The 23,289-nt window shown below is 42.9% G+C and overlaps 1 protein-coding gene across 1 annotated transcript in view; it reads left to right on the top strand.

The window, feature by feature from the left end:
- Positions 1 to 674: 674 nt before the first annotated feature.
- The window catches only part of BMPER (BMP binding endothelial regulator), a 260,754-nt gene continuing 238,139 nt past the window's right edge, over positions 675 to 23,289 (top strand). Inside the window, exons 1-2 of the mRNA XM_017889844.1 lie at positions 675 to 967; positions 2,030 to 2,115. Coding sequence (XP_017745333.1) covers positions 835 to 967; positions 2,030 to 2,115 — 219 coding nt within the window. The 5' untranslated portion in view covers positions 675 to 834. The remainder of the gene's footprint in view (positions 968 to 2,029; positions 2,116 to 23,289) is intronic.

The raw sequence follows: 23,289 nt of genomic DNA, 5'->3' as shown, positions 1-23,289 counted from the left end.
GGCATCCCCCGGGTTCCCCCAGGAAAAGGAGGAGGCGCCGCGCTCGCCGTGCGGTAGAGACGCGCCTTCCCGGCTCTGGTCCGCGCCCCGCGGCCGTGGCTTCCCTGGAGGAGCTGGGGAACTGGACGCTGGGCCGAGAGGGTTCCCGCTGCCGCTATAGCGCAGTCCCTCCTGCGCCTGGGCGCCCCCAGCGGGTTCCGGGAGGCGCCCGGTGAGCCCCTGTCTCTCGCGGCGGAGCGAGCGCACTCCGGGCGGGCCGAGAGCCGGCGGGGCTGGCAGGAGGTGGGGAGTGCGGGAGTGGAGGACGCTGCGGCAGCGACAGCGACAGCCCCCGGAGCAGTAGCTGCAGCCCGGGCGGCGGCTGAGCGGCAGTGCGCAGTCGGCAGCACCGCGGCTCCTCCTCGTCTATCTCCGGCTGCCGCAACACCCCCTCCTCCCGGCCCCCTCTCAGGCGCGGAGGGGCTGACTGCTAAGCCACTGCGAAGCAACTCCCTCAAAAAAAAAAAAAAAAAAAAGAAAAAACGAAAAAAAAAAAAGAAAAGAAAAGAAAAAGCAAAAAAGAAAAGAAAAGAAAAAAGAAGAAGAAGAAGAAAAAGCCGCATCGGAGGAGCTGGCCGCAGGACCCCCTCCTCCCCCGGCGCCCCCACCCCTCGCCTCTACCCCCCGCCCTCCCTCACACCCCCCCGCCCTCCAGCTCCCGGGCGCCCTCCTCCCTCCTTAGCGGACTGTCTCCCGACACGCCGGCTGAGAGCCCTTTTTGACTGCGAGCTGCGGCAGCTGAGCAGAGGCGGCGGCGCGGGACCTGCAGTCGCCCGGGATTCCCTCCAGGTGACGATGCTCTGGTTCTCCGGCGTCGGGGCTCTGGCTGAGCGTTACGGCCGGCGCTCGCCTGGGATTACCTGCTGCGTCTTGCTGCTGCTCAATTGCTCGGGGGTCCCCATGTCTCTGGCTTCCTCCTTCTTGACAGGTAGGGGAGGGGGCGGGAGGGACCGGCCCTCCGGGACGCCGGTTTGGTACCTGGGAGAGGTGGCGCTGGCTTGCCCCGGGGATGGGAGGGTGGAGAGCGCGCACCTTGGCGCTTGCCCTGAGCTGGTCGATGGGGATGAAGGGAAGCCCCGGGAGGACTGGGAAGGCTGGGAGTAGGTGAAGAGGTTGCGGGCTGAGAGGCTGTTGCCTTCAATGTAGTAATAATAGACATTCTTCTATTTGAATTTGAGAAATTATTTTATTTTTAATGTTTTCCTCAACTTTTATTTTAATCTTTATCTCTCTCTGTAGAACTCAGGAAAAAAAATTTGTGCAGTTTTCTGCACATCTTCCTTTCTCATCTTTGGTGTTCCAATACATCCACTGTGCTAGGAGTGCTTTTTAAAGCACTGGCTCTCAAGACCTTGAATTTAAAGAAACTATCATTTAAAAAGGGCACTAATAGCCGGATATAATAATTATATGTTTTCAGGCAGGTGAAGACCTCAGCTGCTATTCTGAAGGACATACTTTACTGACACCTGGTGCAGAAAAGAAAATATCAAGTCAATTTCTAAGAGAAGGGAAAAGAGGATTGCGTTTCAAAAAGTGATTTAAACCTAAGACAATGCGAGACAGATCCATAGAGAGGCCTGTTCCTTGACACAGTTCTGAGTTTTGGTCAATTTAAAATCTGCCCCAATTTGAGTTTTTTTTTCCTTTGTTTCTTTTTTTGCATATAGGGCTGTGTGCTTAGTTGAAATGTCTTCATAAAGGAGGAGTGTTATTAAAAATCCAGTGAAATACTTGAAATTGTGCTTAAACCATCTGAGAACAGATAATTTCTCTCTACATCATAGTCTTTTAAAACCTGTTTAAATAAAATTATTGAAAATGGAGTTTTGGGGAGGAGTTTTGCTTTGGTGAATTTAGTAATTTTAACTACATTAGGAATTCTGAAGTTTGGGTAGAGGTTTCAAAAAAGATTGGTGTAAAATTTTAAATGTTGAAATCATGCTACTAATCTGACTTTAAATGAAACTTTTTCCCCCCTGAATTTCAGGTTCTGTTGCAAAATGTGAAAATGAAGGTGAAATCCTCCAGATTCCATTTATCACCGACAACCCTTGCATAATGTGTGTCTGCTTGGTAAGTGTGGAGATCAGGTAATATGAACTCAGTTGCTCTCTCTGATAAGGTGAATCCATTAAATGTGATAATATAACCAGATCTTACAAATTGTCTTTAGTCATTATAAAATTGCACATAACTGTACACACTTTGTGAGTTGAATCCAGTTAATTTCTGAGTTTTATGGACTTTGGCAATTTCCATTTCATCTAGCTGGAAATTCTTATCTTTGACGTTATCCTTATAGAAGTAAATTTCAGATAGGCTTTGTATGATGTCTCAGTGAAAATTGTAGTTTGTATTGTCTGTTTCCAGTAATGATTACTACAACCAAATCCTTGGTACAACAAAACTTTCTGCGTTGGTTCTGTCATCTAAGCTCAGCGGGAAAATGATGAGATAAGATTTAAGCATGAAGGTCAGGAATAAGGTATGCGACAAAGGGAAAGAGAGGTGACAGTCACAAAAAATGAACATAAGGAAAAGATGTAATTCTGGATTTCTTTCTTGGGTTTCTTTGCCTGTTATACCCTAAACTCTCAAATACTGTCTTTATTTCTTATTTGGAAGCATGAGTCAGAAAGGACAATTCCTTAATAGAGAATGATACTTGGCCGTCAGCTGCTTAGTTAACAATATCAGTGGTTAGTAGACTCAAAAAATAATTTGTTTCCATTTATTTTAGTTTAGTAGTCAATGATAAGTCTAATAAGTAACCACTTGGGGGAGATTAGGTAATATGAATAAGAATTTCTGAGATGAAATATAGACCTGCAACATAAACATTTTTGCTTAGGAGTGTTTTACATGCCAATCACTTTTGGCAAAATTTGGTTAGAAACTACACATTATAAAACCCTGTTGGAGATACATTAAGGCAATCAAATGCGAAGCCCCAAAATGATAGAGGACTACTTGTTACTAGATCAGCGTGCTGTGTGGAACTGGAGAAGGAATTCATTTTGGTTTAGGCAAAAGCCAAGCCATCTGAGGTTATACTACCTAAACTTTTTCATGACAAGAGTTGAGGTCAAAGTTTTGAATGATAAATGGGTGAAGGTAAATGGCTGTATCAAATGATTATCAGGTTTGGAAGACTAAGGAAATCAGCAGAAACAAGTAAAAATTCACTGTGTTTGCTGACACAATAAATATTGCTGTCTAATAAAACACAGCTGAGAGAGGGTGTATTATGATTGCGTATTTATGGGTTGCCGTGTTCATTGATGATCTTTTACTAAATAATTTGTTGAAAAGAAGCTTTGAGTTTAAATTTTGACTCAGTTGTAGATTTACAAATGCAGTGTGTATGTATGTGTGTTTAATCTTCCTTTTAAATTTTCTTATCTTAAAATTTTGTATGATGTGAGCGAACTATTTTATCTTAATCTATTAAGATTTCAGAGGAAATTACCCTGACCAAGTAATATTTAAATGTACTGAGAGCTTCGCATATAAAATACTGTTTTTCTCTTCAGCAATATTACTACTTATAAAGTTTACGTATGTAGTCTGAGTTTTGTAAACTGTTCCCAAATAATATTATGAGAAATTCTCGCCACAGCATTCCCCCCTTTTCAGTACTCCTACCCCTGCTAAAAATAGTGCCTTTCTCTGAAAGTGGAGACTTAGTGATAAGAAGACAGATGTTAGAGTCCTGCAGTTTTGAAGGTAAACAGTAAATCTGAAAAGATGCATCAGTTGAAATTCAAGTGGGAATGATATTTATTCCAGAAAAGTATCAATTAAATTCAGAAGGGCAGTAGCTTCATTCAAGTCTTTAACATTTAAGTCACAGTTGTAGGTATCTGCCTTGGGTGAGCGCTGTCAGAAATCCTTTCTAAATATGTAATATTAGGACTTTGGCTATCAGCTTCACCCGTTACAGAGCTCTTTCATTGGCTGAAAGGCTCAGTGATATGTTATCACGACCTTTGCAGGGGTTTAGAATTATGGGGTCCAAGTTGTCACAGTCATTGCTGCTTCCCAAACATTTGTAATGACTTGGTAAAATTGAGTAATAATAGATGGATGACCACTTCTCTCTTTGTATAACACTCTTGTACATTTCCACGAACCCACTGCAGTTCATGGATTTCAAAGTACTCCAGACAGCCAGGAAGCTACTTGGTCTTTTCGTACCTACGCTGGAAGGTAGACCTATTTAGCAAATTGATAATGTTAGCAATGGTAAACATTTATGTTTACTATTTTTATTTTATTTTATTTTTACTTGTAGGGCCTCATCTAAGCCTGCATTATTTCATTTAATCTTCACAAAAATCCACTGAGGGCTTTTACCTTTATTTTACAGATGAGAAAACTGAGGTGTAGCGGGCTAAGTAACTTGTGAAGGTTGCATCTGAGTAAATAGTGGAGCTCAAACTATCTCAGTTTTGTCTGCCTCTAGAGCACATGCCTATAACCATAAGAAACAGCCTATCTGTTGAGTTAAAGACGTGGGAAAGTAAGGAGAAAATAGAAAGAACGTCCAAATTATTTTACCTTTTGGCGTTCCTTGGGCTATTTTGTTTTTTCTTTTGAGTCTTTCAAGAGTTCGGTTAGTTGACATTTGTTAATCGCATTATATGAAAGGAAAATCTCGTTATGATTTCAGTTGACCTGCAGGGAGCGTTAGTGGTGAGCTGGTTTTATGTATGTACATTAAGAGGGTATGTAATAGTCTCAACTGTACTTTGGATAAAGAAAATAGTCATATTTAGTTTGTGTTGGTCCAGCCTTTTGGCAGAAAGGTACCTAAGGCTGAGTATAAGCTCATATCTTATTTCATAACATGTACTAAAAAAAAAAAAAAAAAAAAGAAAGAAAGAAAAAGCTAACGTCAACGTATGCTTAAAAAAGATGTAAAATGTTACAGTTGGGAGGAAATAGGTGGCACAAAGTCCTGTATATAATTACAGAGTAAAAGCTTAAAAAAACCCACAAAAATCAACTTGGCCTGATTTAAACTTTTAAGCTGTGAAATGTTTCAATGGTTGGAGTGAGCTCATTTCTGTGGAGTTTTTGAGGATGACAGTGGGCACAGTGGCCACCGTAAGCAGAGCTGAATAATTTTATTCTCATTTATCATCCTCTGCATAGACCCGAGTATCTTGCCAGAACCAGTCCCAGTCCAAGAATAACTGGTTTGTTAGCTGGTGATGGAATCTCGTTTTAAAGTGTGTGGCCCAAAAAGCTTCAGTTCATCTGTTTAAGGGGGTAGGTGAGAAGTTGGATCATGGTCCTAAAATCTAGGGAACTGGGTAAGCAGTTTAGATTAAACTGCATGTGCTTTATTGTTTAGTCAGAAAGCAAAGCATAACTTTACAAAATGGTCTTTTATGGGGCCGAGGAAGGGAGGCCAACACTTATTACTGTTTTTGTATGATATTTTCCCCGCTTTCTTGCTAGAATTATTTTTCCCATAATGTCTAGGAAAACACGTTGGTGCCTGCCCTGTAGTACAGCTGAGAGGGGAGCCAGCCACACCCAGATAAATGAAACTGAAGCCATTCTCTGATCTTTGTGACGTCCCCAGGTCCACCAAGCACACATGAGAAGTGGTGCTTGATCTTCTCAGCCTTTTCCACCTAACTGTAGAATAGGAGGACATGGCGGGAGCCAGTGAATTGGGCCCAGTACTAGAAACCTGAGAAAACTTTGGAGGCTGGGACTCAGAAAACCCGAAGTCAGAGCTTAGTTTGGCATACATTTTGTTCAGCAAAAAACATTATTCTGAGGTTGAAATTTCCTCTTTTAAATCCAGAGGTGCAATGTAGAAACGGACCCTTTGCTCATAAAAAGCAACGTGAAATTCAATGTTACAAGAATCAGGGCCCCACCTGTCTTGGAGCCAACCAAATAGTGAAGACAGAGAGACCTTGTCTGCTGTCTTCTACTTTTTTAATCACAAAAATCTAATATCGCTCAACAAGGAGCTCCCAGCATGTTAGATTCTCTCGGGTGCCTTATCTCCATAAAATCCTCATGTTCTTCATTGTTCAGATTAGCTGGCTGAAGAATAGATATCTATTATCTAAACAAGTGTTAAGCACATGTTTGAGGATGAGGGAGATAACATTGCATGAGAATTCAATTCATGTGTGTGTGCATGTATGAAACAGAGAGAGAGAAGCCATAAAGTAGACCAGATGTGTTCAGAGAGGTGCTGCACTCAGTATATGCACAAATACATAGATTGCCATACTTTTTCCAAGTTGTTTCAGGTCATTTCTAGACTTTGGATGCTCACTAAGGAAGCAATCAGATTTATTTATTTTTACTCTGTTTAGAAGGTGATGTGACCAATTACCTTTCAACAGAACAATTTTTGGGAAAGGTAACAGTTAATGTATAGGATTGTGTTGGCAAATTCACAAAGACTAGTTCTGAGAGTCATTCTTGTTCATGCTTTATTCAGGCTCAAAGAAGTAGAGCAAATCTCGTGAGATAACACAGTTACTAAGAGACAGAACTGGGATGTGAAGTCAGTTCCTTATTTGCTAAACTAGGGTTTCCTTCTGCTGGAAAAGTTTACTACTTAAAAACTTCTACAGATACCTTCAAGAGCTTCAGAGAGTCTTTTCAACCAGCACAGAGCTAATGTAGGCTCTCTATGGAGGCAGTTATACTGGTTTTGATCTTGCAACCCAAACCATCTAGAATTTGGAGAGCCCTTCCAAGGAAGACATGGGTTTTGGCTGGCATCATAACATTTTGGCAAAGAACTTTGGCCCAGACATCGGAGAGTCTTGGGTTCAAATCAAACCGGTGGTGAAGTTGAGACAACTACCTCACCTTTCCAAACCTCAGTTTCTTCATCTGGAGAGTGGGATGGATGTCAACATCTAGTTCACAGAGTTGCTGTGTGAATTAAGTGAGATGTAGCACATAAAGTTTGGTCTGGGGCTTGGCATAGAGTAAACCCTCTGGAGTGATTTTTTATTGCTGTTATTGATGATGGCATTATTTTTAAAAATTCTTATTTCCTCACATGGAATAGGATGCAAAGTTTCAAAAGAAAATCATAGAAGGGACGACGGACAAGACGTAGGGATAATGATGGCAAACCCACCCATTGTTATGCATGAACAAGATTTGTCAGAAATGTTTAGTGAGTTTTTCTGTCCCTCCAGGCTTCGACTGGGCTGATCTAGGCTGCTTCCTTATTGGCCCAGTGATCTTTGGGCCCTGGTGTAAGTTTTCCCCTCGCTTTCTGTTAAACACACACACACATACAAAAAGAAAAAAGAAAAAAAGAAAAAAAAAGCTTTCCGTGGAAGAGGGGCCTGCTTTCTTGCAGAATATTTACATCTCTATGCCTGTGGGGTCACCTTCACTTGTACTTTTATTGGCAGAGGGATTGGGTTGGGACTTGGGAGCGCTGTAATTCTGGAAAAACTGCCTAGTGGCCTGGCATCATGGGGATTTTCCTGGCCCGCCTTGTGGAAGTCTCTCGACCCCTTTCCAGACCTGAGTATGTCTTTGTTGCCTGCTTACTCACTGCTCCCCTTCCCCATCCCATTTCAAACACTGTTTATTTTGTTTTGAGGCATTGGACTTGACTGTGGGTATCAACAGTAAATTGTGTTTTAAGTGTAGGAAATAATGTTGAGGAAAGAGAGCCCTTCCCCAGATTAGAATGCAAATAGGGGGAGGGCAGTAGAATAGGAGATAATGGGAAAAGTCAGGCAAGGCAAAATGATGGAAAAATAAAACTAGTTAATATGAATTTGTTGAGTAAATAAAGGATATCAGTTTTTCACACCCCCTTCTATGGCCCTTCTGTATAAATGATGATATATTGAGTCCTTTGTGCTATAAAAGAATATGAGTAACAAACACCACCTTTCATGGCACTGGGAGGTCAAGTGTGCTTGTTGAACTTAGTTAAGATCAGCAAATAAGCTGGGTGTATATTTTAAGACCTGTTGATTCCCAGTTCTAATTTTATAAAACACCACTCAGGGCACTAGGGATCGCAGGTTATAAATTCAATAATATTATTCTTTCTTCCTTCTTTCCACACTTCATCCCCTCTTCCATTTTATTTTATTATTTTTAGTCCTTTCTGTGTTTGAAGCATTGTGCTGGCTGGGGACTTTTGAGGAGACAAAGACCAACAGGACAGATTCTTGCCCACAGCCTAATGGGGGAGACGAACACATGCATAAATAAGAAACTTTATAGGAGTGACAGAAAAGCACTGTAATAGACTCAAACCCATGTACTAAGGAGGCTGCCAATGATTTCTGGCTAGGATATCTGTGACCATGATGTTGGGGAAGAGATGATCCAGGCAAAGCCTTGTTGGAGGAAAGACAAAGAGAGTGTGCTTGGGACTGTGGAAATGGCAGAGTCTACTGTGCCCAAAGCTGTGATGGAGCCGGAGTTAGAAAGCTCCATGAGAACCAGCATGGGGAGCACCTTGAATGTAGCAATAAGGATATCAGTGTGAAGGGGCTGGAATTTGAACAACAGACTGCAGGGATATTGTGTGGTCAGATGAGCTCAAGCAGCCTGGCCAGTGGGAATGGAAAGAAGGTGTTGGGATAAACAAATGTTGCTCATTCTTTTGAATCTTTGACTACATTCCAGTTCTAGAGTATTTACATGAATGCCAAAGGTATTGAAAAAAGAAATTTCGATAGAAAGACTCCAAACCATGCCCAGCAAGACACAGTTGGTAAAATTCAGCAGCAATTACAGTGGAGTGATTGGTAGCACAGCCACTTTGCTTGTCACTTGGTGCCTCTAGAGTAGGGTGCTGTTACTTGAATAGAGTAGTTAGTTCTCTTCCCAGAACTCACTCTCAAAATTCTATTTGGGGCACCAGCTCTCTCCTCTTACAGTGACACCCTGCCTTACACTGTTGGATGATTCATTTGGTAAATTATTCAGTCTGGTAGGTATGTTCATGATAGTATGTATGCTCACTTTTAGCATAATTTTTTGTTGTTGTTCTTTTTTTTGAGACAGAGTCTCGCTCAGTCTCCTAGGCTGGAGTGCAGTGGCGCGATGTTGGCTCACTGTAAGCTCCGCCTCCTGAGTTCATGCCATTATCCTGCCTCAACCTCCCAGTAGCTGGGACTACAGGCGCCCGCCACCACACCCGGCTAATTTTTTTGTATTTTTCGTAGAGACGGGATTTCACCGTGTTAGCCAGGATGGTCTTGATCTCCTGACCCTGTGATCTGCCCGCCTTGATCTCCCAAAGTGCTGGGATTATAGGCATGAGCCACCGCACCCGGCCTTTAGCACAATTTTTATACATTAATCAGGATTGGGTGGCTCACCTTTAAAAAGTGCACCAATGTGCCATGACATTGAGAACCACTAGTCTTGCAGAGGTGTTTTGGAGCCCACATTTATAGTACTTGGCAAGAAAATAGATGGCAGAGGTGAAAGATGGGAAAAATTGAAGGGAGTTTTGAGAAATCTAGCCAATGTCATAGGCACTGTAGGAAGAGAAGGGGTCCTGTGGGTGGGTGGGTAGTAATCAGTTTAAATGTAATGTGTTGGGCTTGATAGACCTTCAAGATAGAAAAGCCATGTAGGCTCTTAAAAGATCGTGAGTTCAGTATAGAGAAATCAGGACTAGAAGTTAACAATTTGTTACCTGTCTGCATAGAAATAAACTTCAAAACTTTGGGAATAAATTATTTGCCTTGAGGAGGGGTCTAAATTGAGATTTTAAAAAATTGGGCCTACAATATTAACTATAAGAAGGGTTATATCTAACAGAAGGATAGAAAAGGAGAAACCTATAAAAGAGATGGAAAACTTATAGTTATAGAGGCAAGAGGAAGGCACAGGCCAAGGCAGAAGACGTTTGAAGAAGACAAAGACTATTGGCATTAAACATTGCAAAGAACTGGAAGATTCTAGGCGAATATCAAAGAAGGAACTTTCTCATCTTCTTGGACTATTTGAAACAATGAACAATGGTCCCTTCCCCCCAGACCCTGCATATTTGTACATGGGATTGAATTGATCATAGATGAGATTCAGTGCAACCCCAGTTGGCAGGAATCCAAAACTAAGATTGCTATAGGGATTTTGAAAATTTAATGCAAAAATCACAAATTTGCCAAACTTTGACTTTAAAAGATCTTAACAAAAGTGAATAAATACCACATGAAATTTTAAAAGGTACCCAAACAAAACTAATTTCACGGATAACAGTAATACACTTTTTGCAAACGTCATTGGAATGTTTCTATAGTTAAATGTAAAATGGACCAGGCCACATTGAGGGATTTTTTTATTAGGAATAAAAGCAACAATATAAAAGAGTCTGACTAATATCAAAACTTACTATTATAAACTTTTAAGTTTGCTCTATTAAACTGTTAATGATGCTTTAAAAATATTATGATATAATTTAATGTCTTAAATTCTAGGTCTTCAGGTAAGATATTTTCTTTTCTCATGAAATGTTTAAAGTCCATTTTGTCAGTGAAGTACAGCTGTGGTGTGGGGGCCGTTGTGTCTCAATGTGTGGGTTTGAGTCTCACCTGGGTTGCCTGGTAGCTGTGCGCCACTGAGCAGACACCTTACCCTCTCTGAGCCTTCATTGTGAAGTCTGGGGCAAGTCCCAGTGGTATGTGCCCTTCAGCAGACTTAAGTGGTTGGCTGTGGGCATTAACTGGGGTGACGGGAATGGGTTAAAGGCCAAGATGCGTGTGAAAGCTGTTTGTAAATAGTGTAAATGAAACTGTTATTAAGGGCCAGAACTTGAATAGAAGAAAGTGAAGTGTATGCCATAAACCACTTTTCAGCACCTAATTCAGTGAATATACTCTTTGGGAATGATAGCTTAGTGGTTCTCATTTCTACCCTTTAATAGTTGCATGGCTTTACGTAAATTGCCTAACATTTCTATATCTCAACCTCTCTATCTTCATCATGAGGCTCTTGTCAGAATTGTAAGTTACAACACGAAAAATTCTCAAAACATGGTCTGGGCCATGGTCAACACTTTAGAAATGATAGCTGCTTCCACCATTGAAATATCATGGAATGACTGCCTTTGCCATACTTTAAATTAAATGGACTGTATTTATGGCAATTTATTGTCAACACCTATGAAATGTGTTTATTCTGAATTTTTCTCAGGGTACTCAATGGAAGGTCAGAAGAGGCTACTGCTGCTTTTCTGTTAAAGATGGAAAACCCTGTCAGTGTTTGGGGCTTAGGAAGATGGGTTGCTCCTCTATTTTTTCTTTTCAAAGCTTCACCTGCTTAACTCGTGCCAATTTACAAACAACGAATCACAGTGTTGTCTTCTCAGTGAGTCCCAATTGTCCTCTGTAGTCCTTGCCATTAAATCAGGAAGTGGCAGGTAGGAGGCAAAATTGTTGACTAGTGACCAGCGGGCCTGCTGAGCCTGAAGCTTCTCAGTCCTCTCCGTTTTTAAAGAGTGTGATGTGGCCAGCTTCCTGCTTTCCAGCCAACCACAGGCACTAGTGCATACCTGTGGGATCGGGCCTCCTTCTAGAAAGGGCAAGCCCAGATGAACTGGTGTGACTGGATTTGGACATGTGGGCCCTGCACTTTCATACAGCCTTCTGTGCTTGGGACTGGAAGTCCTGTCAACTCTAAGAGCCTGCTGCTTCTTCTCGGTAATAGCATGTTCTGCCTTGTAGTGCAGTGAGTTGGGCGAATTCACTTCTTAAGGGAGGGTGTCTTAAAGTGTAAGAACCTCGTCACGGTCATCTCCGTCAGCTCCATAGCTTCAGCAAGAGGTCCACAACCTTGGGACTTCAGTGGGAGTTTGACTGGAGTTTCCTGTTTATAGTTGGGGTTGTTAACACTTGGGATAGCTGCCCCCAGAATGGAACTCCAAGTTCCAAAACATTATTCTCCTAGAAAGTTTATCACAGAAGGTCAACCTCCTCTATAAAAGACATCCTAAATAATCATTACATAAACACTGTTTTGTGAAGGGAATGTAATCGCATTTGAAAATATAAGATCATATTGATATTTACATCTGCTTTTATTTGTGATAAAAGGAACATTCCCTTTTATAGAAATAGATCGTTGTTAAAAGCAGAAATGTCCCTGACAAGGCAGGAGGTATAGACAAGGGAGGTTCTGGGACGATCTGGCTTCCACTTTCAAAAAGTCACAATGAAAAATGTCTCCTGATCCCTGGAGCTGGCATTCTCCAGTCATTTCCAGCCCCTTTCAGTGAGGCTAACTCTGAAATCTTGACACAAGCCTTCATGTTTATATTAGGTTTTGGATGTTAGCTCCCTTGGCTTCTGGGAGCTGACTCTGTTGAAAATTATGTTTTTCTTTTAAGGACAAAGGCCTTATTGTATGTACATGTCGTGTAGTGTAATGAGCTTTCTTTCTTTCTTTTTTTTTAATGTTAGGTAATGGGTGGTACTAACCTACGTCTGCCAAATGAGCAGTTCAAAGATCTGTAAACTGACAGGCAATTTTAAGGTTTCACGCAGGTAACTCAGCAAGAGAAAATGAGAGGGCGGGATGGGTGGCATCTTCACTGACCACAGCATGTCCCCCAAATGCCCTGCTTCAAGGGAATAGACGTAACAGGACTCTGAGCGAGGATCTGCAGATAAGTGATGGTACCCAGAGTCACTTCAAAGAGAAGGATGGAATACAAATAATGAAGATAATGATCATCTCGTTTTAACTTATAAAAACACGTCTTTCCAAAACAACTCTTGTATTCTTGGTCACATATATAGTATTTGACCAGTTTTTCATGGTTGCTAATGCTGTCGGCGTAGGCCAAGCACTTTAGTTTCAGATGCTGTGTGATCAGCTGGCCACTCTGGTGGCACTGCTGGCCTCTTTGACTGTGGGTGACCTCAGGAAGGTTATTTCTAGTAGGGACAGCTTGGCCCATGGAAAGGAGGTATGAAAACCTGAAGCTGCTCTTCAATTTCTTTGGGCCTCTGTAAGAGACATTTTTAGCATCTTTTATTTATTTATTTATTTATTTATTTATTTATTTATTTATTTATTTTTGTAGAGACAGGGTCTCACTATCACCAGGGCTGGTCTCAAACTCCTGGCCTCAAGCGATCCTCCTGCCTTGGCCTCCCAAAGTGCTGGGATTACATGAGTGAGCCACCACACCTGGCTAGCATCTTGATCTTAATTTCTTCCCCCTTTCTCCTTTTAAAAACCTATTTTCTGAGGTTCCTCTTTGAGGCATGTCTATGGACTGCAGCAATAACATTAATGAATGACATTTTCATTCTTCGCCATGTTGATTGCTTCAGGTCTTATTAAAAGATACGGGGGGATTCATTTTCCATTATTTTCTAATTGAACAGAGCCATTTGTGCCAAGATACTAAAATTGCTCCCACTTTTCTCAGAGGGCAGAAGCTGCTCTGCATCAGTGGCCTGTGGGGTTTGCAGCTTCTGCCTCCAGTAAAGCCTGCCTCATTCTGTTCCTTTACCGCCCAGAAATTCATGAATTCCAGAGACACCCACAGCCTGCTGTGTCTCTCCAGCTTTGTGGATTTATGGTGTAAAAGCAGTAGCATCGAGACATTCACATAGCCGTGTTTTTTTTGGTCTCGGGAGAACACTATTTTCCTGAATGAGAGAACATGAAAGATGAAGCAGATATTCTCCCACTTGGGAGCCACTATGCCAAAACAGTTAAGGTCTTGCCATGGGCTTGTGTTTATGCCCCTTGAGGGGAATGGGGCCCATTAGGCTTGAGTTGTGGTAATTTCCTGTTTTCAAGCACATGTGAAACAATGATTCTGATGCCCAGTGGGACCTACCAGAGGTCAGCTAGCTGCAGCTCCATTAGCACATAGATGAGTACCAGGATGAAATTCCTTGTCTCTTAGAGGTGACTCAAATCAGAAGTTGTGGAAGAGCTGGCTGTCAGGGAAGGGGGCAGGAATCTACCCTTTTTGTGCATCTCATTAGTCTGGGGTGGCTTCTGTTGGAGGAACCAGCCCTTTTCTCTCCCTGCTGGGATGTGCTGGAAATGCATGTACCAGATGGTGTTGCTTCCTTTTCATCCATGGGTGCATGTGTGTGTAGGGGAATTGTTAAAAACTGTGAATTTTTTTTCTGTTTCATGTAAACCATATACTGACCAAGGGCAAAAAAAAATTTTCTTAAATTACTTTGCATGCTAAAGGGTCATGTTATAGAAATCTGGAGTCCCCAGATTTTGGAGTTATGAAATTTTTGATAGTTGTCTGATGTTGACCTGTAGGAGCAGCAGTTTTATGTGGTTCAACCTAATGTATGCTTTGAGGACATTCAGACTTTTGCAAGAGAGATATTTATCCTCCAGGTTATTGCAAGGGATACATTATCCTCCAGGTTATTGCCATGTACCTGAATGAGGGGATATTTAAATTCAGTGAATTTGCACTGGGTTCATAAACTAAAGCCAAAATGTAGCAGCATAGTAAAACGCCTCTCAATCTGTGAACCTCCAACTCTGAATTAATGGGGTCTTCTGTATATCCTCAAGACCCCTCTGAGGGTGGTGGGACAGTGGGGGAGGGAGGGGAGAAGCAGCGCCTAGCTTAGGTGGGGAGCACATGGTAGGGGCTCCGCAGGAAATGTGGGAATGGCATTGCAGGACTGGAGTAGGCAAATGATTGATTGATGGTCATTAAACTCAGCACACATTTATTGAGCAGTTATGTTAATAATATCCTGAGGCACTGCAAGACAGGAGCAACGCTTCTTACATGAACAGAAGGGGATTAAATTATGGTTGAGATAGTTTTGAAGTTAGATGTCTTTTATTGCTTTAAAGTTCTTTGAAAATTGATTAACTTATGCAAGCCAGAGATATTAACTCTTGTTTGAAATATTCGATTAGTCAGAGCAACCTGTTAGTCCTTGACTGTGCTAGATTTTATAGGGTTATGTATCTGTGTTCACACACACACAAACACACACACGCATATATCTATATATATATATAGATAGATAGATATCTATATATATATATGCGTGTGTGTGTGTGAATTAATGTGTGATGAAACTGATACTTGTATATATGTGCTGGGGGCCCATAGAATGGAGCCTGAACACTAGTGACAAGGGGCATGCAATTCTGTTGCCCGATGTGTTCCCTTCCCTGGGCCTCTGCCCCTTCCTCCCTCACACACTTCAATTTGGCTACTTGTCTTCTCTTACACAGTTGTAGGTTGTTAACAGGTCAGTGGTTAGAATTTTGCCTTCGGTTTCTTCTATTCTCCTACCAGGGGCCCAGCAGTGGTAGCTCTCAGATTTTAATGTGTGTAAGAACCACCAGGGAATTTGCTAAAAAAATGCAGATTTCCTGTGTCCTGGTCCAGAGATCCTGATGGAGTAGGTCTGGCTGGCTCCTGTGCAGACCAGGGAAGCTCCATTTTTTTGTTTGTTTGAGATGGAGTCTTGCTCTATGACCCAGGCTAAAGTGCAGTGGTGTGGTCTCAGCTCACTGCAACCTCCATCTCCCGGGTTCAGTGATACTCCTGCCTCAGCCTCCTGAGAAGCTGGGATTACAGATGCGTGCTACCATGCCCGGCTAATTTTTGTATTTTTGGTAGAGACGGGGTTTCACCATATTGCTCAGGCTGGTCTCGAACTCCAGACCTTGTGATCTGTCCGCCTCAGCCTCCCAAAGTGCTGGGATTACAGGCGTGAGCCACTGCGCCTGGCCAGAAAGCTCCATTTTTAATAAACCCTTCCCGTGACTTTTATGCAGGGGCCAATTTTTGAAGCACTCTTTCCACCTGACATGTAATGGAAAGAGAAGGGTATATGAATATAAACATAAACATATATGTTTATATTTAAATCTTGGTTAGGTACAGTTGAAATTCTGTTATTGGTATAAAACTTGATAATAGATCAACTATTGTTTACATAATGTTGCTTTCATGGAACTTTTGCACAATTTTCTTGCACATTAGCCGTCTTTATTGAAGTGTTCTTTTCCTATTCATGTCATCTTTATCAAACCTCCTTTAGTCACCCAATCGGAATGAACTCACTTTTCCTTGAAGACTTTATATTGGTCACTTTTTATTATAACCCTTACTCCTCTCTCCTCTACATTTTTATTAATTAGTTACATGACTTTCTCTTCTACTGGACTTGAATCTTCTTCAGGGTAGGAATAGCATCTAATTCTTCTCATGATCAAAACATCTAGAACAGCGCCTTGCAGACTTTAAGTCTTAATAGATATTTTGCGAACGAACACTATTCATAAGCTGGGGACAGTCCAAAGTTCATTTTCCTCAAAGACACCCTGTGAGGTAGGGCCGGCATTCTTAAGAAACCAGTTTCATAGTTGAGCTCATTAAGGCTCAGAAAAGGAAAAGCAAGGCGAAAGTCTCACCACAATCAGCGAGAGTTGGAACTGCAATTCAAGTACCAGATTCCTGTCCCATCCGGGGCACACTCCACAGAGCTCTCTTTCAGAGAATGTCACCTAACCACAAGGGTTGAGAGAATACCCCCCGGGGTCAGTGAGAGAGACCCAGCAAATAGCTTCCCTGGGGATTATGTTTTAACAGTCCTCGCAGTCCAGTTAGGTAAGGTCCTGCCTGGCGCCTTTGGGTGGGAGAGGCTGACCCGCTGGGCTGCTGCCAGTCTCTTCATGGGATAGATTCCCACAGGGATGCACTCTGTTTCCTGTGGTCTTTCTGGGATGGGTAGCAGCTGCAGGACGAAGCTGACATGACGTTATGTTTGTTGCTTCTTCCGCATGAGCCAACTAGATGGAGCAATCTAACACAAAACCCAGGGTTTTATGACTGACCTAGTGGGATCCAGCCTCATCTGGAGGAACCAGCCGCAAACAACGCAGAGTTGAGGGCCAGGTGAAGAGGGATCCAGCTCCCCACTTCACCCCAAACCCTTTGACTCCTCAGAACCTCTGCAAGAAGCTGTTTCCTTTGGCTGGCAACTTAGAGCCAGCATGTTTCTTCCTTGCGCAGAATAAAGCCGTTCTGGGAAATCTTAGTTTTCTTCTCTCCCTTTTGCTGACCTGTTTCTGCCCACACCTTTCTCTCCCTGCTGAGGGAGAATGTAAAGTCAGGTTGACCAGGCTCTGATTCCCATCACCTTCACAGAATTCTGGTCATGTTGCTGGACAATTTCCCATACTTTAAACGGGAATCCTTTAAACTTTTTTTTTTTTTTTTTTTTTTTTAATTAGCCTGGCATTCCATTGTTGCAGGGATTCATCTCCATCCTTATTATTTTTTACCATGTTATTTTCTTTCTTTGTCATTAGCGCAGAAATTCCATGATGTAACCATTCCCCAAGTTTCGTGTCTAGTTTTTCTCAGTCTCAGCTTTTAATTCTCGAGTTCAGCCCGATACTGAAATGTACAAAAGGCATTACAGTGGGCTGGCTGTTCCTCCTCCCCGCAGCAGGGCTGAGACATTTGTAGGGATGAGCTTGTCCAACTCACCTTATTTTGTTGTTGTTCTGTTTTGTTTTGTGTTAGACTTTTAGAATCCTGAAGTCGTGGTTTTTAGTTTCCGTCTCTAGTGATAAGCAGAAAAGAGGGATGAGGAAGGGGCTTTACTGGCCCAACCAGAAACAGAAACTAAGAACTCACGACTGTATTCTCTCCCTTGGACACCTCTCAGTGTGCCACGTGGAACTGCTGTCTAGGCAAAACTGGATGATCTGGTGGACAGCTGGTGGAGACCCACCTGTGATCTTGATCAAAGGCTCAAAAGAAGGATTGCTGGGGTGAGCTAACGGGCCAGCTTGGAGCAGTGTCAAGTGTTCAGGTGGGGGTTAGTAAATATTGTTTTTACTAATGATGATGTGCTGATATAATTTAGCCTGGTGAAGATGATGCCCAGGGGAAACTTTAACGGCCTTCTAATATGTGGGAAGGAAATATTATGTTGAAAGTACAGAGAGGAGTACTAATCCCAAAATTGCAACACATTGCTAGCTTGTTTCTCCACTGACCTCTGTCTCATACTCGCTTCCAGAGTGAGTCCCAAGATGGTTGTGGGGTCTTGGCTTCTCTACTTCTTGGCCAGTGCCTGCCTGTATGTGTAGACTCTTCCCTAGATCCTTGGATCCTAGTTACCCTGCTGTAGATGAGTATCATGGTCCTAGCATTGAGCCACATTTTTTGGCATGAGACATTAAAAGAGGCCTCTGACTGTGGACTCTGTTCACTCCCAGGCTTTGGCTTTAGGACTCTGTATAACAGAGAAGAAAAACTTAAATTGAGATATTTTTCCTTTCCCTTTCTTTCTATTACTCCCAAGTGTTTAATGTCCCCACCCCCCTCCCCCCACCTGCCACACACACCCACCTGTAATACTCACCCAGCCTTTGGTCACTAAGCTCTAGTGGGTTTGTGCCCTCTTGGGTGGGAACATTGGTCCTAGACCTTTTCCCTGGGATTCTTAGCTCTTTTAGCCAACCAGAGTTTTCCTAAACTTATATCAAATCAGTTTTCCTCTGAGACGCAGGTTGGCAGGTATGATAATTAGTAGTAGTGGGAGTAAGGAGTGGGCAGCAGTGGTCTAGGCAGCCTCTCTTGTGAGCCTCAAATAGTGGGTAGCAACCCTCCCATCCTGGGGTATCTTGGTTGCTAAAACACCTGGCACAGTGGCAGGTACTGATACAAGGTGACCTCTGGTGGTCACTGAATTAATGTAATGATCACAGCCAGTTGTCCATGCACATATTTATGTGTCTTTGTGGGTAAGGACTCATACATATGGCACTCTCTCAGCGTTTGTGTGATGGACTTATAAGAATTCTGTTTTATTGGCTTATTTTTCTTTTTGGTGGATCTTCCTTATCTTTTCAAACTTTAAATATTGGAGGGTCCCAGGATTCAGCCAAGATGTTTTCTCTATTTATATTCATATCCTAAGCAATTTTATACAGATCCATGGCCCAAAACTGCCGGTATGCTGATAGTTTCCACATTTATGTTCCCGCACCCCACCTCCAGTCCAGCTGCATCTGTCCACATGTCTACCTGGTGTCTCCAGGTGGATGTTGAGTAGGCATCTCAAACTGAAAATGGCCTGAATGAGATCTCCTTTGTCACCACTCCTTAAACTTAGTTTGCTCCAGCCAGTGACATCAGCTGCATGGATCCATTTTTTTAGGCCATCCATCAACCATGGGGTCCTGGATTCCTCTTTCTCTTGCATCCCAGGTTCAATTCATTAGCAGCTCTTGTCAGTAGTCTTGAAAATATGTTGGATTAGGCCGGGCGCGGTGGCTCAAGCCTGTAATCCCAGCACTTTGGGAGGCCGAGACGGGCGGATCACGAGGTCAAGAGATCGAGACCATCCTGGCTAACACTGTGAAACCCCGTCTCTACTAAAAAATACAAAAAACTAGCCGGGCGACGAGGCGGGCGCCTGTAGTCCCAGCTACTCGGGAGGCTGAGGCAGGAGAATGGCGGGAACCCGGGAGGCGGAGCTTGCAGTGAGCTGAGATCCGGCCACTGCACTCCAGCCTGGGCGGCAGAGCGAGACTCCGTCTCAAAAAAAAAAAAAAAAAGAAAATATGTTGGATTATTTCTAACTACCTGTTACTGCTCTTGACTTCGGACAATATGTTATCAAGCAGTGACCATTTGAAAGTATACAAATTATTTGACTTACTTGAGCAAAATCTTCCCGTGGCTTCTCATCTCACCCGGAATCCAGTTTGAAGAATAACCACGGCCTACACAGACCTGCACGGTGCGGCTCCAGACGCTCTCTTGGCCTCAGCTCACAAAGCACCCTCCCCTCTCACTGTGCTCCAGCTGCGCACTGGGCTCCTCCTCACTCCTACAGGATACCCAACCCCCTCTCCACTGGGGTTTTGTTCTTTCCTGTGGCTGGAGCACACATATCCAATATATTTACGTATTCTCCTTCCTTCACCGAGGTGTAGGTCTAATAAGACCCTCTTCTTATTAGAGGGTCTTTTCCTTTTTTTTTTTTTTTTTTTTGAGACAGAGTCTTGCTCTGTCACCCAGGCTGGAGTGCAATGGCACAATCTTGACTCCCTGCAACCTTTGCCTCCCGGGCTCAAGCGATTCTCCTGCCTCAGGCTCCGGAGTAGCTGGGATTACAGACACGCGCCACCAGCTAATTTTTGTATTTTCAGTAGAGATGGGGTTTCACCATGTTGCCCAGGCTGGTCTTGAACTCCTAACCTCAGGTGATCCACCTGTCTGTCTCCCAAAGTGTTGGGATTACAGGGGTGAGCCACTGCACCCGGCCTAAAGGGTCCTTTTCTGATCACTGTCCCCAACAGCCTCACACCTTGTCATTCTGTTCCCTTGTCCCCCTTCATTTTCTCAGAGCCCTCCCCAGTGCCCATGAGATCTTACTGCTGGAACGTCAGCTCTGTGAGGACACGGCCCTCCCATGTTCATTTGTACCCTCCGTACCTGGGACAATGCTGGGCTCATTCAGAGCATATTTGTTGGGTGAATTCATCTGTGCCACTGAGTTTAATTTTTTGATTTGGCAATTGGAAGATCTAACTATTTCTCTTCCCCAAAATAAATGATGAACTTTTCTTTCTACTCCAAACTTTGCTGCTTCTGTCATGATGACTTGCCCTTTTCGTAGCTTACATTATTGTGGGTATCATGTTTGATGGTGCGAAAACTAAACAAATCCACTGAAAGATGAAAAGTTGTCTCCAATGAGCACTAATGCTATCATAACAAACTGTGCAATGAGCAATATCATTCTAGGATAAAATTCTTTCCTATAGAAAACTGTTTTTGAAAAATAGATATTACCACTCCTGGTGGACTTGGCAGCGTGATAATTATTGGTTTTAGAATGTAATTTAAACTCCAGTATGTTATGTTTTATATTTTACCTAAAACATAGATGAAAGACTAGCAAAGTGTGTTAAATATTACAGTTTCATAGAGCAAGAAAATCATGGCACAAGATAAGCACCCCTTATTTTCCTGTGATATATGTGAAACAAACTGTTCTACTCAAAAATACCAAGTGAGGTTGCTACACTTCACTTGGAGTGCACTGGAATGTCATCATAGAAGAAGATTCATTTGTGAATTGTCAGTTCCAAAATGCTGACAGATGTAGGTCAAATTCTGTCTCAGTGAGATAATTGTATAACAGAACTTTTTAAAGGCTCATTTCAGTGGGCCACGTAGTGTCTAAAGAACCAAGAGACTTTGGATGATTTTTAGGAGATTGTGGCAGTAGAATTTGGTCAAAACTGACTGTTCCCGCCTCACTTCTGAGCTTCTCTGAGTTGGTAATCGGCACTTCTTCCCCCTCGTGTTGCAACATGGGAGGTGCCTGTGCTGTGTTTATGCTTTAGTCTCTCTCCCTCTTGGATTGTAAGCTCTTCTAGGGCAGAAGATGTGTCTGATTCATGTTTTCTGTTCCCATGAAAACCTGGCATAGTGCCTGGCCTGCCGCAGGGGCTCAAAAATATTAGTTAAACAGATTTGTGGATTTTGGTCAGATAGATCTGAAATCTGCAGTGATTAACCTGCAGAAAATCCAAGTTTATAGCCCCAATGTCACATGTTTCTAATAGCCGTTTGTTTTTCTGCAGATACTTTTGCCTTATTTTAGATATGTGAAAGCTTCTGGAAGCTGTTTTGTGATGGAACGCTTGTTAAAATTAATGATTAAGGATTCTAATTATGGTTGATATTTTCCTTTTAAAAATGGGCACATGCTGTGAATCCCTTCAGCAACGTTTATGTTGATAATGTTTTGTGTGTAATTGACCACTCTCGTTTCTTTATAACACCTTAATCTCAGAAAGGGATTATTTGCAAATCTGGCTTTCTTTGATGGTTTAATGAGTTTGCAAATGGACACTAGTAGATTAAAATTACATTCTAAACCAAGGAAATAAATCTGTGGCTTCTCCAGTTTTCTTCTGACATCTGCATGTGACCCTTGGGAAAGCTTTGGTGAAGAGAACACAGTGCTAATGGCCTTCGTGAATGAGTCAGACAAACCTTAGCTCATAGAATTGCCTTCATATGGGGGATGCTGTCTGAGGCTGACATATTCAGTTCTGCGAACTTCTAGCCAGCTGGAGAGCTCCTATTCCCTTGCTTCCCTACCTGACGTTACTTGGGCTAACTGGACAACCTCTGTAGTTGGCACCAATGTAAATACAGCCTGGGAGCAGAGATCTTTCCAGCAACTGAGGTGTCACCCTGCTCTTACTGTTACCCGGAGGGAGGACTACAGGATCCAGCTCTAAAGCTGATTGGCTTTTCGTCCCTGGGGTACCTTTGAAAGGCTCTCTGATTGCCAGTGGTCGGGGTCAATTGTGCAGATGTCTTTAAGAGTGTCTCACTGGTGACCAGAAAGTTACTTTGTCAAAATGACAGATGGGCTGTGAGCGGCTCCTCCGCCCTGCCTGTTCCCATGGATGTCAGCTCCATTTACTTGTCAACATCAGGTATTTTTGTAACTCCCAACAGCACGCGGGCTTTCACAGGGCAATCCATGAAAAATCTGTTTCATTGGCTCTGTGGCTTGTTGTTGACCCACAGGAATGAGGGACACCTGAGGACCTGGTGGGTTCACTGTAGGTATGTGATCCAGGAAGGAGACATGTGCTGACTTGTGAAAAGAGTGACAACCTTCCAGGGCTGGCCTCACAAAGAAGTGGCTTTGCCACCACCAATTGCCAAGGGAATCTAAGACATTTGGTTTCTGTGTTTTGTACGTGTTCACTCTTCTACCCTTGACAGAGTCATTTCTGTGCATATTTAATTATTTTGTTTGTTTTTTTGAGACAGAGTCTCACTCTGTCCTCCAGGCTGGAGTGCACTGGTGCGATCTCGGCTCACTGCAAGCTCCGCCTCCCAGGTTCACGCCATTCTCCTGCCTCAGCCTCCCGAGTAGCTGGGACTACAGGCACCCGCCACCACATCTGGCTAATTTTTTTGTATTTTTGGTAGAGACGGAGTTTTACCGTGTTAGCCAGGATGGTCTCGAACTCCTGACCTCGTGATCTGCTTGCCTCGGCCTTCCAAAGTGCTGGGATTACAGGCGTGAGCCACCACGCCCAGCCTTCTGTGCGTATTTAAAAGGCCCCTTTGAGTCATCTGTCTTTTGACACCAGACAGCCCAACTTCCTATATTGCAGTAAGTCAAGAAAGGGGCTGTCAAAATAATATCTCCAGCTATCACTTTCTTTTTTTTTTTTTTTTTTTTTTTTTTT

This window comes from Rhinopithecus bieti, unplaced genomic scaffold (assembly GCF_001698545.2).
Source record: "Rhinopithecus bieti isolate Rb0 unplaced genomic scaffold, ASM169854v2 scaffold_19617, whole genome shotgun sequence".
NCBI classification, from domain to species: domain Eukaryota; kingdom Metazoa; phylum Chordata; class Mammalia; order Primates; family Cercopithecidae; genus Rhinopithecus; species Rhinopithecus bieti.
This window is presented reverse-complemented; position numbering and strand designations above follow the sequence as displayed.